Raw genomic sequence first — 17,574 nt, 5'->3', positions numbered from 1 at the left:
TGATATCGCGCGGAGAAAGAGAGAGAGAGAGACCAGGGGTCGGTCTCAATCTCCTACATTTAATCAACGCACGCCCACAGGGGCATAATATCAGAGGTCGTAGCTTCTTCTCGGGCGAATCGTAAAAGCCATAGTAATTGCAAAACGATGTCGACCGAAACGAACGGTCATGCCAGCTGTAAAACTTTGTTCAGACGGTAACGGCGTTCGACCGACGACAGCTACTAAAACGAGAGGCTGAGGCCGCCGGTGCTGGCCAGCGGCTGTTATTACGAGTCAACGATTATAGCGTTTCATAAGTTTCATACATATAGGAGCCCGGTTAAGCGAAATATCAAATTGTCGAGAGCCGCGGAAAGAAAGGAGAGCGTAATATCCGCATTACCTTGCGATGCTGCCTCTTTCTCGCGACGCGATATATTCCCTCGATTCTCGGGGATTTCCCCGAGATCAATACCCGACGAAGAGACACACGAAGAAAAAGGAAATAATATCCGTACGTCGGCACGTCCTTAGGGGAGTATAACGCTATAATAAGGTCGCACGGAGGGAACGAACGTATTCGCCGTTACACTACTATGAGTAATAAAATGCATAATAAGATTCATTTTTTTCTCTCTTTTTTTTTTTCTTTTTTTCGCGCCGCACAAATGCACGAATGCCAAGGCGCTCGAACTTTCGCGCCGGGCTTAACGATCCGTTTGTCAAACGAAGAAGAGGTATGCGTGTGTGTTTTATGATATATACATTTCTCAACGCCGGGAGTTAGGATAAAGTTTTCATTAGTCAATCGCGAGAGTCAGTTGCCCCATACATATGCATTCGTGCGCGCACGAGGGGCAATTATTATAATTATACATTTCCTTGCAGCCTTACATCTTGTGTAGCGAAGCTAGAGCTTCACTCGCCCTTACAAGACAAATTTTCATTTACTGGTTTCCTTATGTAAATATATACCGCGCACAATGGGATAATGCCCTACGCCCGACGTAAAACGATGCAGCGGGATATCAGGTATTCAAATTACTTAGAAAAGGTATATAGTTATGAGCAGCCGAGCGTCACGATTTTAACCGCGCAGTTTAATTAAGTCGTGAAAGCACTTTTAAGGAGTCATCAACACCTATAAATTACAAACAAAGCGGCGCATTAAGTTGCAGCCGGCACGTGTAATTTGGTCTTTTTCTCGACATCTTATCGCTATCTCGCGCACCAAAGTGCCACTTGGCAATCTTGGCATCGACACTCTCGTTAAAGTATTTAATATAACGTGTATATTACTTATACATCCATTTTAATACAACAAGTTAACATCTATTTGAAAGAAAAACAATATTCCAATACTTGCGGAAACAGCCTCTTACATTGATGTCATTAAAAGATAAAAATGTAACATTATATTGCACGGTAAAGAACTTCTCGAATAATGATACTGTTTTCTCTCATGCATGTTTCTTCCTCTTTACAAGACGCTGCACTGCAATTGCAACACGCTGCTCATTTGCATTTTCATGTCACGCAGTATTAAATAACGATACGTCATAAATGAATAGGAATAAGACATTCTTCTCGATTTTATTTATCACAAATTTGTGTTATTCTTCCTCATTTGTTGAAAAACAAATCTCTCAATAGCGGTACAAGTTTGTGTACGATCGAAGAGTTAATAATCCTAACATCACAACATTAAGAATATCTGGGGAACACGCTCTAGCAGATAAAATAAATTACATTTCCACCCTCGCTCGAAAGCTAAAGTGACATTTTTACCGAGGGTTACTTCGGACTTTTTGGGAAGCGCAAAACGCATCAACACGCCGGCGGAACGGCCGCAAACGTGTTCGCGCCTTTGGAGAACGAGGATATTACAACCGCTGCGATAAAAATGATTACGCGACAAATTATAGGCGCGCCTCTTTTCGCCTTCGTCTGCCGGTTAATAGGATCAAATATCGCGGCCTCTCTCTCTCTCCAGATATCGACGAATTAAGCCCTGCAGTCGTCGCGTTCGCGCCGCCCGCATTCGCCGATCGCATTTTCCGGCGGTACGTTTTCGGCGTGACGAGATCCGATCGATTCAGCGGTTGATGCGTGGAATAAATTATCCCGCATCAGCGCTCCGTGGCGTCACTTCGAAATTGATTCTCTCTATCTCATCCTCCTCTATATCTCCATCTCTCATCCGGGTCCCCTGTCTAGCCGCAGTGCCGCAGCATCGTCATGGGAACGTTGGGCTCTCTATCCATCCCTCTCGGAGTATTCTTCTACGTACCGAATGAATCCGCGCTGATCAGAATTTGTTTTAATCGATTTACCGAGTCAGCCTAGCCGCGCCGCGCGCACATAGGCCCTCCTCGTTCCATCTCCTCATCGTTGTGCCCCGTCGTTTCACGAGCGCCGAACCGAACTATTCGCCAACCGCACCGCGGAGTACCCGAAGTATTCGCATTACCGGCGGGGATTCACCGCGTTCGGCCGCCTCCGTGATCGGGGTTTCCAAGGGAAGGCACCCCACAGACGAGACGAGATGAGACAAGAACGTATAGTGGAGAAAGAGAGAAGGGTGGAAGATATAGAACGGCGCTCTCTCGTTGCGGCATTAGATACGAGGCTAGCAGAGTTATACGGCAACCGGGCCCGCTCGTGCGGCTACGCGCCGCGAAATTGACTCGCTCATCCGTGTACACCCTTATAGGGACCCCACGACTGCGCAATCCATTACGGCGCCATTCGGGTTACCGGGCATCGCGGTGGATCCGCACCGCTCTTGCGGTACGGGGGCTTTTTGTTTCTACCGAGAGACAGAGAGAGAGTTCTCTGTGCCGAGCCGGCAGAGTTCACGCAAACGAAGCCGAAGTCCGTCCGACACTTCACGTCCGCAGTGGAAATGGGGTTTATGTCAGGCACGAACGGACATCTACGAAAGCATTTCCCGCGATCCTCTCCCGTTCCGCAAGCGAACACACCGGAGACGGTTCGTCTCTCTATCTCTCTCTCTCTCTTTCTGCCTCCTCGATGCCATGCCATGCCGGGGTGGAAGCGACGCGCGGAAAAAGGAGGAATCGCCGGTGCTAGGGCCGGATTTCCGGCTACAGGAGAGGAGGACAGGCCAGTTGCCGTCGCGTCACGTTCGGACGTATTTATTGGAAAGGGACGATCGTGAAGTTCGAAATTGCGCGCGCGATCGGCACATTAAAACTTCAATCTCGTTACAAGCTTATTCGATGTCCTACGATGTCCCATCCATACCCAAGCTCCTGTATTATGTATTATTGCCCATTCGCGTAAATTGACAGTGGCTCGTGCAAAATTTCGACTAATAGATATTTCTCATAAAAAGAGAGAACTTTCTAATCTGTACAATCTAACTTTTTCTTTATTTATTTGAGATACTTGAGCATTTTACGTAAGATGCTTGAAGACTGTTTTAAAACAATACAAAAATAAGGTATAAAGATATCTTATATTAAAGGGGAAAAAAATTAAATTAGAAACTACATATATTACACGATTTTTAAATTTAGAAAAATGTTAATCATGAAGGAAAAGATTAAATTTTGATGCGATAAAAATTTAAATAGCATAATTATGTTATCATATTAACAAAAGCGAATAAATAATAATTTCTCATTGAAAAATTACATGTGTTCTCTCTCTCTCTCATGAGAAAAGCTCTAAATAATTTTAACTTTAAGCATCAATAAAAAATATGACTAAATATAAGAAATAAATCAGCAAATGATATTTCACAGACAATTTAGATGAATTGTTAACGTAAAAAAAAATATTCATGCATTCCCATCGTCTCTCTGAATTTCAGGATGAATGCCATGAAAGGATTCGTGTATCTTCATTCATGGCTGTTATCAATATTTTATACTATACTTCGAACATGCGCATTGGACACGGAAACGATTATAGAGCACCATCTTCCTGAGAACATTTGCATTCGTCACGTCGAGTTCGGATATATTTACAATCACTATAAGCTCGAGAAATAGTCACGAACGAGACGGAGGTTAATTCTCGTTACCGCGATAATAATGACCCAAGTTTCTCGTTGTCATCACGAGGCACGAGAGACGACACATCACAGCAAACTGCGCATTAAAAGAACTTTATAGCTGACAAAACGAGTAAAACGGAACGAGATTTTCTCGGTGAATAGTTTCAGACGAACGAAAGTCGGTATTATTTGCGCCACTGTCGAGATTCATGCGGAATAAAATAGCGGTAAAAATGTTTCGGGCCGTTTCAATAAGAATTACGAGGCTGGCCAGTGTGTGACGGTACACAGTTATAAAACCGAGAAACTCGACAAATTGGAGTGCTGAGAAGAAGAAGAAAAAGAGGGAAGAAAAAAGGAGAAAGAAGGAAAAAAAAAGGAAAAAGTCCATTTAAAGAGAGAGAAAGTACGGTAAAGTAAAATTGATTCGCTGCTCTGGGACATCAAGTCGTCTCAGAAAGCTTATACATGATATATAAGTATATATATATATATATATACTATACATATATAAATGTCTATGTATTTGTGTGTAAATTTGTTTATGCGTGTAATAAATATATAAAAAAATATTAATAAATATATGAGGAAAATATTACAAGACAGATAATAATTATAATTGATACAAATGGCTAATAGAAAAAATTAGGTATAATATTTCGAAACACACATAATAATCTTCATAAAATATATTTAATATTAAATGTAAAATTTTTTAAATTATCATTTTAGCTTCAAATATTGTTTAAAAGAACAGAATTGGAACTTTTGTACTCGTTAACAAATTTATCACCGAAAACTTGAGATTGAAAGGTCTGAAGCAGTAAGGTCTATAATTTGTAGACAGATCATTTTCAAGCGCGACCCAATTTCTCTATGACAATTTAAACTTGTGGATTTAAATTGAATATAAAGATAAGGAGATAGCTGTATAGAGAGAAGGAAGAACGATACACTTAAGCGACAATGTAATTACATTTCCACCCCTATTGCTTTGTGTTCCATTGTATCTACAGTCATTGTTATTATGCTCTATGCAGAGCGCTTGCGTGCAAATAATAATTATCTCGGGTCGGTCTCTCAGAGCGTGGAGACAGCGACATATACATACATATATATATATATATATATATAACGCACACCTAGAGGGATTATTTATTATCACGCCGGCATATTTGCAAGAGGGAGAGAGACGAGAGAGAAGTTCGGTTTGCAAATAATACGAGAAATCGATCTCGTCATTGCCGCAGGTATAATGGCACGATGAAGATCCCATCTTCCCTACAGATTGTACCGACGACGTCGTTCTTTGCTGTTATGTCCCTTCCCAGCCGGATACAGACGCTTTTGTCCGCAGAGACGCAAAAAAAGATAAGAGATCTTACCGCGACGATATATACGAAAGAACGTTGTCGCAAGGCATGTCGGAAATGTACGACCCCCAGGATGGCTTTTAGTCGGATATACTTCTATAGAGTAAAAACTTTTGTCGTTGCATTTGTCGATGAGAGTATTCTCTTTCAGGTACCACTGCCTCCCCTGCCGCCTTCTCTCTTCCCTTCTACACTCTTTTCAATCCTTTCTAATGTCTCTCGCCTTTACCATTTTAATTTTCCACCTCGAATTTATACAGCGAAAAGAATTTCTCCTCTCTCTCCCTATATATATATAATACGTCACTGTTCGTCTCTATAAAACGAGTCTGCGCTCTCGTCTATTATTTTTATCTATAATCGTAAAAAAAGAAAATTACAAGGATACCTCGTTTGTTGAGCTGGTCTTCTACTACCACGGCGGATATCATGAAGACATTACCCACGCTCCCGCCGACGGCTAGAGAGGCCAGCAACAAAAGTCGGGCCACTCTGGACCAGGCCGATGACAAGGTCACCGGCGAAACATCGAGGTCACCGTCGAGAACGCTACTTAATGTCTTGTTCAGTCTTATTCCAGACTCGGTATTGATGATGCTTGCCACGGTGGTCGTCGCACCGTTTAAGATTGCTGTCACGTTCATTCTGAAACTGTCAAAAAAAAAAACACGAATCATCATTTATAGAATCATACGTGAATAAATAATAATAATTAAATCTGCTGCTTAAGTGCATTATTTTACACGACTAATCAGTACAAATTTTTGGATTAAAAAATATTTTCACTCACTTTTAAGTGCAAATTAAAATTGCGATTGGTGGGTATATCTATAATTAACGCACGGATAATTATAATATAACAAAGTCTAACTTTGATTAGCAACACATCCGGGCCTTTCATTACTTTAAGGGATGGTTCGGGGTGGTCTTCAAGTTCGAAACACGGAGGAAACGAGGCTAAAGCTATTTGATATCACACGATTATACAGAGAGAGGCCTTTTGAAGATTAGGGCCAACAAGACCATACCACCCTAATTGTGAATTATCGATCGGACCACGGTGTGGGGAACAGTCACCTGTTCCGACCTGTGACCCATGTTAGGTTTCTACAATGTCCTCGTTGTCGCTAACAACATCTGCGCAATGATAATTAGCAAATATAAATGTCACGCACGCAGGTAGATAATGACTGACGTTATGTATATTATATAATATTACTGTTTGGAAAAAGGAGAATTTAGTTCAGGAATTTAGAAATGCATAATAATTTCATGGAGACATATGACAATATTCACAAATAAAGTGGAGCGAGTATGCTTTTGCTTCCGTTTTTTAAAGAACATATTTCGAAAAATATGCAGATAGGTATTAAAATATTTGCTCGTGATCAAAATTAAAAAATACTTGCTTTTATGTAAGTAAGAGATTGCAGGAAATATTATACAAACTTGTAAAATAAGAACATTTTATGTGTGAAATAAATGCTTCATTCAGAAGCTTAATTGACACATACTTGAATATCATATTATTTTATTAATTTTTCATATGTGAGAAAATTATAGCTACAATAAATTATACCATATTATAAGTTATTATATTATATTTATAATAATAGCTTAAAAATGTCAGATATTTTTCAAAGGTAAAATAAATATTTTAAAACACAAAAATGTTCTTATATACACATATAAAAAATGCTAAAACATATATAAAATGCTTTTACTTGCAAATGTTTTCTCTGTTAAATTTAACACACTTTAGTTTTACTTAAATAATTAAATAGATTCGTTTTTATAACTTCTCTATATAAAATATTAAATCTTCTCTTTTTTAAATATTGTATTTATTTGACACGAATATATATTTGCAATTTTATATTGCATGCATTTTAATTTAAAACACACAATAGAATTGCATGTTTCAAATTATCATCGTTAATTTAAATTGTATTATCAATAATGAAACCTGTCTGCTTTGCTATTCTGCATATAAATGGAAACGTCTCGATCGTATCTACACACACACACACAGCATTTCCAAAGTGAATTTTAAATTTTCATTAGCAAACGCAGCCTCGGGTGGCCATTGAAATGTTTAACACGTCGTGTTTCGCCGGTCGACGCTCGCGAAGAAATTGATCGCAAAAATTGCGTTTAATAATAAAACTGCATCATCGCTCTTTCTTCCGATCGACAAACCGTTCTTCCTTACTACTTACAGAAATATTTTCACTTGTTGCATTAGGGCTTGAAATGGCGAGCCCCTCGAGCCAATAATCTCATCAATCCCGTTACGTGACCTTTCACGCACATCGACATCGAATCAATTTCCCCGCGGACGATGCCGATATCTTTTCCTAATTGAAAAACGACTTCTGCGCGAGCGAACGAAGGCGTCATTGGCGCCATGGAAGAAGAGCTAATTCTCGCTATCTACTGCAAATTCTTGTTTCCGTCTTTACGGAACAGGATGAGCCGGAATGATCGATGCTCGTTGTACGAGATGTCTCAAAATTATCTCGTTTCTCTCTTTACGAATTTTTCATCGAATCTCCAATCAATTTCTTTTCAACAGTTTCTCATTACTTTTTCATTTTTACTCTCTCAGTTTGCTAATTTTCAATATTAAATATCAATATTTACATTTCAAAAATTAATATCCACTGTTAAAAATAAAATGCCCCAAAAGAGTTGTGGAGCGTATTAAAATTTACTTAATTAATTCGCGAATGTTCCTTCGTTTCTAATTGCTCATAATTTAAAAATTCGCAGCTATTTTTTCATTTTTACTTTTTCAGTTTGTTAATTTCCAATATTAAATATCAATATTTACATTTCAAAAATTAATATCCACAGTTAAAAATAAAATCCCCCGAAAAAGTTGTGGAGCGTATTAAAATTTACTTAATTAATTCGCGAAAGTTTCTTTATTTTTAATCGCTCATAGTTTAAAAACTCGCAGCTATTTTTTAATCCTTACTTTCTCAGTTTGTTAATTTTCAATATTAAATATTAGTATTTACATTTCCAAAATTAATATCCACCGTTCAAAATAAAATCCCCCAAAAGAATTGTGAAGCGTACAAAAATGTACTAAATAAATTCGCGAAAATTCCTTCACTTCTAATCGCTCATAGCTTAAAGATAGAAGTTAAAAAAATTCACAGACGACGATTTCGAGACACCATGTACATCGAAAACATGCATCTTACGGATCCATGAATAGAATACGACTCTTACGTCCGCTTTAAGCGGCTTTTAAATTGTAGATCTATTTCGAGAGGTGTCTCCGACCGTCTGACTACTCGACGAGACGTATAGATTACAATCTCATTGCGACACCTTGCGAAAGTGGATCTCATTCGCGATGCAAAAAGATGCAAACGGTCCTATCGGCAGAAGAGAGCATCTCACGTTTCACGAGTCTCCTCCAATCCCGTATGAATGTGCGCGTAAAAAACGAGTTACCACATTCGTTCTCTCTGAAAAGCTAGGAGAGCGCATCCCGACGAGGGCGCGACGATATGGATGCTCGTGAAACGGGGGATGTTGACGGACGACCACCGCGATCCATCGGTCGATCCTGAATGAGCTAGATTACAAGAAGATGTGATTGCGCGCGCCGAATTAAGAAAAAGGGAGGATTATCCTCCAGAAATCCTCCGGAGTGCGTATTAACGAGCATTCGGATGTACAAATCTTTTCAATTATTCCGACTCAAATCTACTCTTTCGCTTTACAATTACAATCTCTGCAGGCGCAGGGGTGCCGCACAAAATACGATGTCTCTCCTTCCTTTATCTATGTGAGAACGCGCGACGGAGACAAGTCACGTCGTCTAGTCTCTCTAGAGCAGGCACGCTGTGTGACATTGTCCTCCCGTCACATCTCGCGGTCGGAAATTTCATATTTCTATTCATACAGACACGGTTGACGGTGCTGCTCTAAGGGAGAGAAGAGCAACCACCTTACATGACTCAAGCAGCAAACACAGAAGGCAGGAAACCCGCGATCTACTGTAACACCGGCGGCAGTCTCGCTTCGCGACGATATCGGATTTCGTACGGGATCAATGATGGCCGGGATACAGTTAACCCCTACTTCGCCAAGCCTAGTCCATGTCCGTTTTTCGTGCTCGTATCCGACGGACGGGGATAAAGCGCCGGTGCTAAACGATAGTGCTCGCGTGCTTAATTGCCACCTCGATGTTCGCCTCGCCAGCTTGCCGCGTGCTACGTGCAGTCGCTAAAATTTTTACGGCGCCGACATACGCGAGAGAGCCCCCGGGACTCTCTCTCTCGCGGGAGAAAAAAAAAAAATAGAAGGGGCCAGGAAGAGAAAAAAACGTATAACGATCTTCCGGAGAGACCGTTCCGGCAGGCGCGCAGCTCGCAACGACACCTTTTACGACTCATTAAAGCGGCCGAAATCGAAGTTACGGTGCAGCCGTATACCATGTTTTATTGACGATAAAGCCGGTGAGGAGTAATTAGGTTCGTATCAAGTTTGCAAACTGCTTCATTTTAAGACTTTCGGAACTTCGCGCCCGCGAGCGCCATCGATGCTCGAGGAGTGGCGCCGTTAATTTGCATGAAAGTAATCCGCAAATGAATATTCACCCGGCATATCATTAAGAAGAGGGGAACGCGGACCGGCCAGAGTTAAGAGTTAATGTTCACGTTCACGTAATGATCAAAACATGTTCATTCCGAATTTATATATGTAAACCGTCGGAATTCTCGCACGGAGAGCGAAATAAACATGAGCTTTCCCTGCCAATTTAACAGGCGTTTCGATACCGCGAATTCCCTCTTTCTCTCTCGCACCACTTATTTGACAATGAGCGCCAAGATGAGATGACTCCAAACTAACAAACTGGCGTCTAAATCGAATGACAATGTTTAACGCTAAACGATCCGTGTAATTTCGCGCCATTACCTTTATACGCTTTATCCCATAGTTATGGATTGAATGTATAGCGCTATAATTCTTTCATTCCGGCGTAAGACGTTATATAAAGTAGATTCTTGAGCCATCGCGCTCCGATCGCCCGCGTATAAACCGTCGATGGACGATTACAGGGCGGAAAATAAAATTTCGCCGAGAAACGTACGTGCCAGTGTGATAAAGGCGGCAACAAATTTCGCGGATGGCGGGGTTACGCGATTACGTGACGCGTCGACCGGGAAGGTTACGAGAAAGTTTCTGGAGTGTAAAGTGGGCTTAAGGCAGGCGTAAGGATAAGAAGTCACCGAGGCGAGGCTTTATGAGAGGAAACCGGGGAAGAGAGACGGCGCGGTCGTGAGAATATACACGGCTAAGCAAAAAATTCCTCGAGAATGGTGCTCGGATGTGCTCGAAACGGCCCGGAAGTTTCATGGACGGTGCCGGTCCTTTAACATCCGGATCACGTACGCCGGCATCTTTTTAATAAATAATGCATCGTCGATATTTGGCGCGGGATGCTGTAATTTCTCTCGACTACATTTTTGACGTGCTTCTGCGAGGAGGAACATTACGAGCGGAATTAATGCATTTGTATAGCATCCGGTTCGTAACAAAATTCATAGTCTTTTTGAAAAATATGTATCATCTCGATGCACATTTTCCAACGATTTGATTAATAGTCAGTTTTTATTTCTCTATTGTCTAGATTAGTTTTAATAGATAAGTTGTCGTGTTTCACAATTTTGGAAGCTTCATTAAATTCATTGAAATAATTCAGTGTCGGAAAATTATTTTATCGCAACAATAATATATGTATATAATTTTTAAAATGATAATTTTGTTATATGTTTCCATGTACAATCTTCCCATTGATAGTGTGAAAATGGATGACTAAAAATAAACTCGTTTACTTATTGGATTTAAATTGATACCTTCACAACGATGAAATAACGTTACCCAAATTTTTATGGGCTATTACGAAAGAATGTTCAATGAAAGAGGAACCCGGCAAGGTGTCTTCGTAACACGATCTTGAGGCGAAAAAAAATGTTTATTAGCTCCTCCTCGTGCAAAGAACCTGATTACCAAAAGCATTCATGCAGGTAGATCCTCCCATAATCGCGCCCTCTCATCCGCTCTGTATCGTCTTACCTAATGGGTTTTAAATTGTGCGAAATACAACACCGTGCAGATTACTATTTCCGTCGCAGCAAAAAACGAACTTCTATCAATCCTTTCCCATACGCAACTGTCGCAAATACCATCTCAGGAGTCGTAAAAGAATGGTTTGCACAAACCGGTATTCCGCGAACTGCTATTTTTTTTTAATGCCTTATTTATCGCTTAACTTTCTGACGACGGTTTCGCTCGTAAATTCGAGAAGTTCGGTGTCGCACTTAAACTCCTTGTTTTTTGCTCGCGAGAAAGAACCTCCACTATATGTCACATGCTTACTATGTCGGACGCGCGACATAGTGGCAATTATATGTCGCGGTGGAAAAAGAATTATAAATTTATAAAAGAGAAACTAACGGCGAAAAAGAATGTTTCAGATTTGTCTTGAAATTTAATCTGTGTGTTTGCATGTGAAATAATTTTTCTTAATCTACAATCATTAAATATGTTAGCAACCAAGTCTTAAAGTAGTAATCTAAAGTGGAATCTACTTGTAACTAAGTTGAAGCAAAGCTTACTTTTAAAAAATAAAAATAAAACACAAAGTTTCTTCGCGTGTAATCGAAACTTTGTAGTTTAATTCGCCAACAATTTTTTTTAATCGTATATAACTGAAAAATATCATCGCAGTATCTTCAAAACAAGTCCAAATTGCTTGAAAAATCCGCTTAAAGAAATTGCAGGAACTATAGAAAAAATACAATGCATACCTGATTTGTTATATAACACAAAACATTTTAAATCTTTCGTAATGAGAAGAATCGTCTTTCATTCTCAACAAGTTATGTCGAATTTTCTATACTTCTTGAAGCATCTTAGCACAATAACACGTATCTATGCTACGTACAATAATACATTTAATGCACGTGGCCATTATATATTCTAGGCTGAATAATAAAATCGATTAAACTGTCATCGACGCGACATAAGATGTTTAATATCTCTGAGCATAAAAAAATTCTGCACACGCTTCTCCCTCGCTTCATTTATTTTCTTAAACAATATGCCCCGTTCAACGAAAGAATCCATTAAATGGCTGTGGAGCACAACATATAGGATCCACCTGGTCCCGACCCCTTTGTAAGCGAACACAATCGGTCGGCAATTTCGAAATATTAATAAAAGATCTAACGCCGCGATTACGAGAGAAAGAGAAGGAAAGAGGAGTAGTATGGATCTCTTTATTGTGCGTTCAAAAACACGCCCACGCAAAAGAACAACAAGGTCGTAGAGTATTGTAGTATATATCGCATCGCAATATTGCTGAAAGAATTGAAACGGAGAATCTGAATGCGAGACTCTTTATTCCGCGCTCTGAAGCAAACGCGTTTATAATATCGCGAATATACATATATATATATATATATATATCGCGCGCGGTCCGTGTCACAGTCGAACAATACTGAATCGAGATATGCGTACGATCCGTCAGAGCGCCGGATTTTTCATTACGATTGTCCCCACCCCCTCCCCCTCCCCCCGGGTTTTTTAATTAATACGATTCAAGGCAGAGGAATGCGATATGCGAAACGCGCTCGACTTTGTCGGCGCGTTTGCTCGCGAGAGAGCACGCCGCATAGAAATTCCGCCCTTTAAAATCTGCATCGTTAATTTCCGTCAGAACATCTGACGCGTACAAAAATGTGCCACGTGCATATGACAAGCGCCTAACTCGATCCTTTATTCGGGCCGCGATAACGGACCGACGCGGAGCGGATTTAACTCTCTCTCTCTCTCTCTCTCTCTCATCGGATTGCGAGAGTCGCGCGCGGACGCGGACGATCAGCGCGACGCGACGCGACGCAACGGCGGAAATTCCGCCTCGCTATTTGTTAACATCTTTTCGAGATTAAATTTTAATCCCACACGGCGGATTGGCTTAAGGAATCTCCTTAGTGTGTAGCTGCGCGCTACGGAACTGGATTTAAATCGTTTCACGCTACGCTGCCAGATTAGGTTGCTCCCGGGAGCACAGCTGGAATTGATATTTTCAGTACCATGACCGTCGCCGGAGGGAAACTATTAAGTGCACGCTCGTTTCCTTCAAATGCGTCCGCATTCGCGAGCAGGCAGATGAGTAGGTAGGTTGTCCGTCTCCGCATTTATATTCTTCGTTCGTCCCCATTGTTTGAAATCTTACGCTAATTGCGTAAATTTGTAATTGGTATTTATATATATATATATAGTGTTTCTCTAAAACTAAAAAAATCTAAAAAAATAAAATAAAATAAAATAAAACTATGTCAGAGATTTTGAGGAACTATTCTAATAGTAAAAATAAGAAAAGAAGTTTTTATATAAACATAATTGTTAAACGAGTATTTAGGCGTTTACGCAAAAATTTGTGCGCATATATATAAACATCTCGTTAAACGGAACTCTTCCGGGCCTTGTTTATTAACAAATAAATTTTTTTCTGTCGTAAATAATCTAAAAGTAAGTAACCATACTCATAATTTTTGGCACCAAACACAGGGACGACTGTAATAATATGGATCCGCAAAAATGAAAATTAGCACTCTTCATATCTCCCTCTCAAAATCGAATCAAATTGCCAAAATAGCATGAAAATGAAGTATTCATTACTAATTATTACGCTGTGCATTTCAACAATCTGTGAAAAAGTTTTCGAGAGTTATAATAATTTTTTTATTTTTTCTACCAACTTTAGGGGCTATAACTCGGAGAAAAAGCATTTTAGGATTCATGTGAACTTTTTATCTTATTTTGACCCCGAGAATACGCCCTTAGATTTAGAAACACCCTATATAGAAAAACATAAATCTTTAACGAAAGTTAGATGGAAAAAAATAGATTTTTTTCCTTCTATTCCTTCTTTACCTCTATCTCGTTAAATGCAGGATACGTATAACTTTTATCATTAAGTCAACTGTTAATGACAGATTCGTTAAGAAACTTAGAGTCAATTTTCCCGTCTTTGCAATTAGGCTTTTGATCAAATTTTCGTTAATTAAACATCGAATTCAAATTTTCAATCAACTCTAAAACTTCGACTCGAGAAATCAGACGCGGCACTTGACGACATTAAAGTTATTTTTACATGTTTTTGTAATATATAAAAATAAAAAATGATTCTCTATTCGCAAATACATTTTTAAAAATATAGCTTGAATCAAATAAGATTATACGATGAAACCAGATACACTGAAAAAAATTATTAAATTAAATATTTATTCCAAAACTGCCTAATAAATAATTTATTGAAACAAATAAATATTTATCTATCTTAAAAAGAATTTTCTTATCAAATATATTCAAATATTTTCACATCAAATCAATATTATTAGTTTCAAATAAATAATTTATTAAACAGTATTGGAATAAATATTGATTCGAATTGAATAAATTTGTCTTTCAGTGTAATAATCATATGCTAATCACGGTAATAAATGAAAAGTATAATTGCAATGTAAATGTATAATCAAACGACTATCAACGGCCATAATGTTGATCACGATATTCGTAGAGGAATACAAAGTGCACTTAGCAGAACTAACGTAAACTCATAAAAGCATTTATAGAGGGGCGGTTCGAAGAGAGTCGAGTTATACCGAAATGCATTTGACCAGAAACATAATGGGGCCGGCGCACGCTCAAATCGTAACATTTTACGCGACAATTCCGGGATTAGCTAGCACCTTGGGGTTTTAGAGTTTCGTCCCCGAATAGCGGCGGTTTCGCATCCGACCTCGTTCGCATCCGACGATAAAAGAGAGAAGAGAGAGCGAGAGAGAAGCCGGTCGCGCCGTTTATTACGTCTCCCTCGTCAGTCATTATCCCCGCAACTTCTCTACGATATTGCGCCGGAAACAGGGACGACGCGACGTTCCCCGACAGACGCGACGTAATCCGTGAATGCGGAGTAATCAGCGGCCGTTTGCGCGCGACATAATTGCCGGCCGCGCCTATTATGTTCCGCCGTACGCGCGGCCGACTGAAAACTTGCAGAATGCATTTCTGAATGAATGCGAGATTGTCCAGATCCGACGAGAGAAAACTCCTCGCGTCAACGTCCGCGGGAAATTTCGCGGACACCGGGGGTGTTTTTCGTATATAGAAATTTGCAACGCGGCGACGCGAGAAATTCATGGGACGAAAAAGAGATGGAGAGAGAGAGAGAAAGCGATCCTCTTATTTTTATATCTACCGGGGAGGAAGATCATTTACCGGACCTCGAAAGAATTCCGAGAAAAACTGTGCGCGCCGAGCTGCCTGCGTCTTCTGACTGGCGGAAATATTGTCTGGCAGGTCACTCTGTGATCTAAAGCGGTCCACCGTCCGGTCTTTGTGTCCGAGGGCGCTTCAAAGTGTAAAATTAAAGTGAATTCTTTGCTGTCTTCTCTAGCTTGGAACAAAGAAACAATTTTCGCACCCTGCCTCCGGCTCTCTCCTTTACGACGCTCAAGCGCCTTCTCTCTCACGAGAGAGAGAGAGAGAGAGAGTCCCGTGTGTCGTCCGACGAGCTACTGAAATATTACGACACAATATCGATCACGTACGCCCGTTCGCCACGATAAAGGCAAAATATTTCTCGAGAATTTCGTATAAGCTGCGGTATATCGGGCTTAATAATTTGATTTGATCGAGAGTCTTATATATTGTGAAATTTATGTCCAATAATTGTTTCTCGAGAGACAGTAACAAATGGTGCGTGTAATACTATATATATATATAATGAAAGATTTTTCGCTCGTAATTGATAAATTAATATATGTGACTTTTGTTAATAAATATACACGATAAATTGATATACTTTGGTTGAAGAACAGCACATCACCAGCCCACTTGTAATATTATTAGCCTTAATATTTTACTTACTTAATTGTTAATAAAACTTCTTTAATTATTGAGAGATACAAGAGTACACTAAAGCCTGAACAAAATTCATAAAATCTTCACGAATGTTGTGCGGCGGTTATTATATAGCTCGAGCCGATATTAATCCTCTTATTTTTAAACTCTCTTCCTATCAAAGAACACCCAAGTTCTTTCTGAACTTAATGTCAATTCTTCTTAGCCCGGAATAAGAAATCTACTTTTTTAATGAATCCGTTAGATATTACTACGTTATTACGTTATTACATTATTAATCTTGTTCGAAACACGATGACGTGGATCTTGTAAAAATCTTATTTTACATTTTGTCGTCGTCTAAAGTTGAAAGCGATTTTCCCAACCTATTTGAAGCTGGTTAAGGATCAAAGCACGTTCCCAATATTGAGTTCATTTTCCGAGACCATGAAGGCAAGCAATGTATCGATCTCTTTAGATTCGTGACATACTCTATTTATCAATTTTTCTCTTTTTTTTTTTTAATTTTTGCTCTGGCTCTCTACGCTCTCCCAATTGTAAATGTAATTAAACAGACATGCAGCATAATTATATACATGTTAAAAAAAAGGTTACATATTTTGAGAGCAGCCTGTATCATTTTAATCAATACTACCTGCTCTCAAAATATGTAACTCTTTTTTTTTAACAGCCTGTATATACAAGTTATCCTAGTTACAGTATTTTTCTGCTGAAACATGGCGATGCATTTAATTCGATCATTAATTAAACGTTTCACCGGTCGCCCATCATTCGTTTACTCTCGAAATTAATTTCATCTGTCGGTCTTTCGTAGTCCTATCCGGGAAATTCGCTCTTGTTTGTACGCCACTTCTATCCGCGATCCCATTCGTCCGTTATAAAACGCTGTGTACTCAGCGCTCGACTCTGCTACAGAGCAAGCAAAGAAGCAATTCACAAAGTAAGTAACATTTGAATTCGAATTACGGAAAAGCCTCTGACTTTGCGGAACGTCGCGCGTCGCGTCGTGGAGAAATTGGTACATATCGAACCATCGCGCAATTGACGCATAAAATTATGAAATGCTGGACGGCATTTGCATAAGCTGTAAATTGGACATGGAAATTGCATGATGTTTAGCCAACCGTTCACGCATTCAATCGCGCCGGCCGCTCTCTGCGGCGTTCGTTCATATAAGCCCAACCAACGTCGGCCAACAATCATTCTCGAAAGTTCAAACACGCGTATAACGTTTCCGAT

General features: G+C 39.7%; 1 protein-coding gene across 5 annotated transcripts in view; it reads right to left on the bottom strand.

The window, feature by feature from the left end:
- Positions 1-17,574, bottom strand: part of LOC114941695 (melatonin receptor type 1B) — a 162,720-nt gene that overhangs the window by 11,185 nt on the left and 133,961 nt on the right. For all 5 annotated transcript variants that reach the window (XM_029316773.2, XM_029316772.2, XM_029316770.2 and 2 more), the window contains one exon: positions 5,768-6,030. In XM_029316773.2, the coding sequence (XP_029172606.1) occupies positions 5,768-6,023 (256 nt within the window). In that variant the 5' untranslated portion in view covers positions 6,024-6,030. The remainder of the gene's footprint in view (positions 1-5,767; positions 6,031-17,574) is intronic.

Source organism: Nylanderia fulva, unplaced genomic scaffold (genome assembly GCF_048542155.1).
Source record: "Nylanderia fulva isolate GAGA-0341 unplaced genomic scaffold, ASM4854215v1 Scaffold5, whole genome shotgun sequence".
Classification (NCBI taxonomy): Eukaryota; Metazoa; Arthropoda; class Insecta; order Hymenoptera; family Formicidae; genus Nylanderia; species Nylanderia fulva.
Note: the sequence above shows the minus strand (reverse complement) of the source record. Positions and strands in the feature narration are given on the sequence as shown.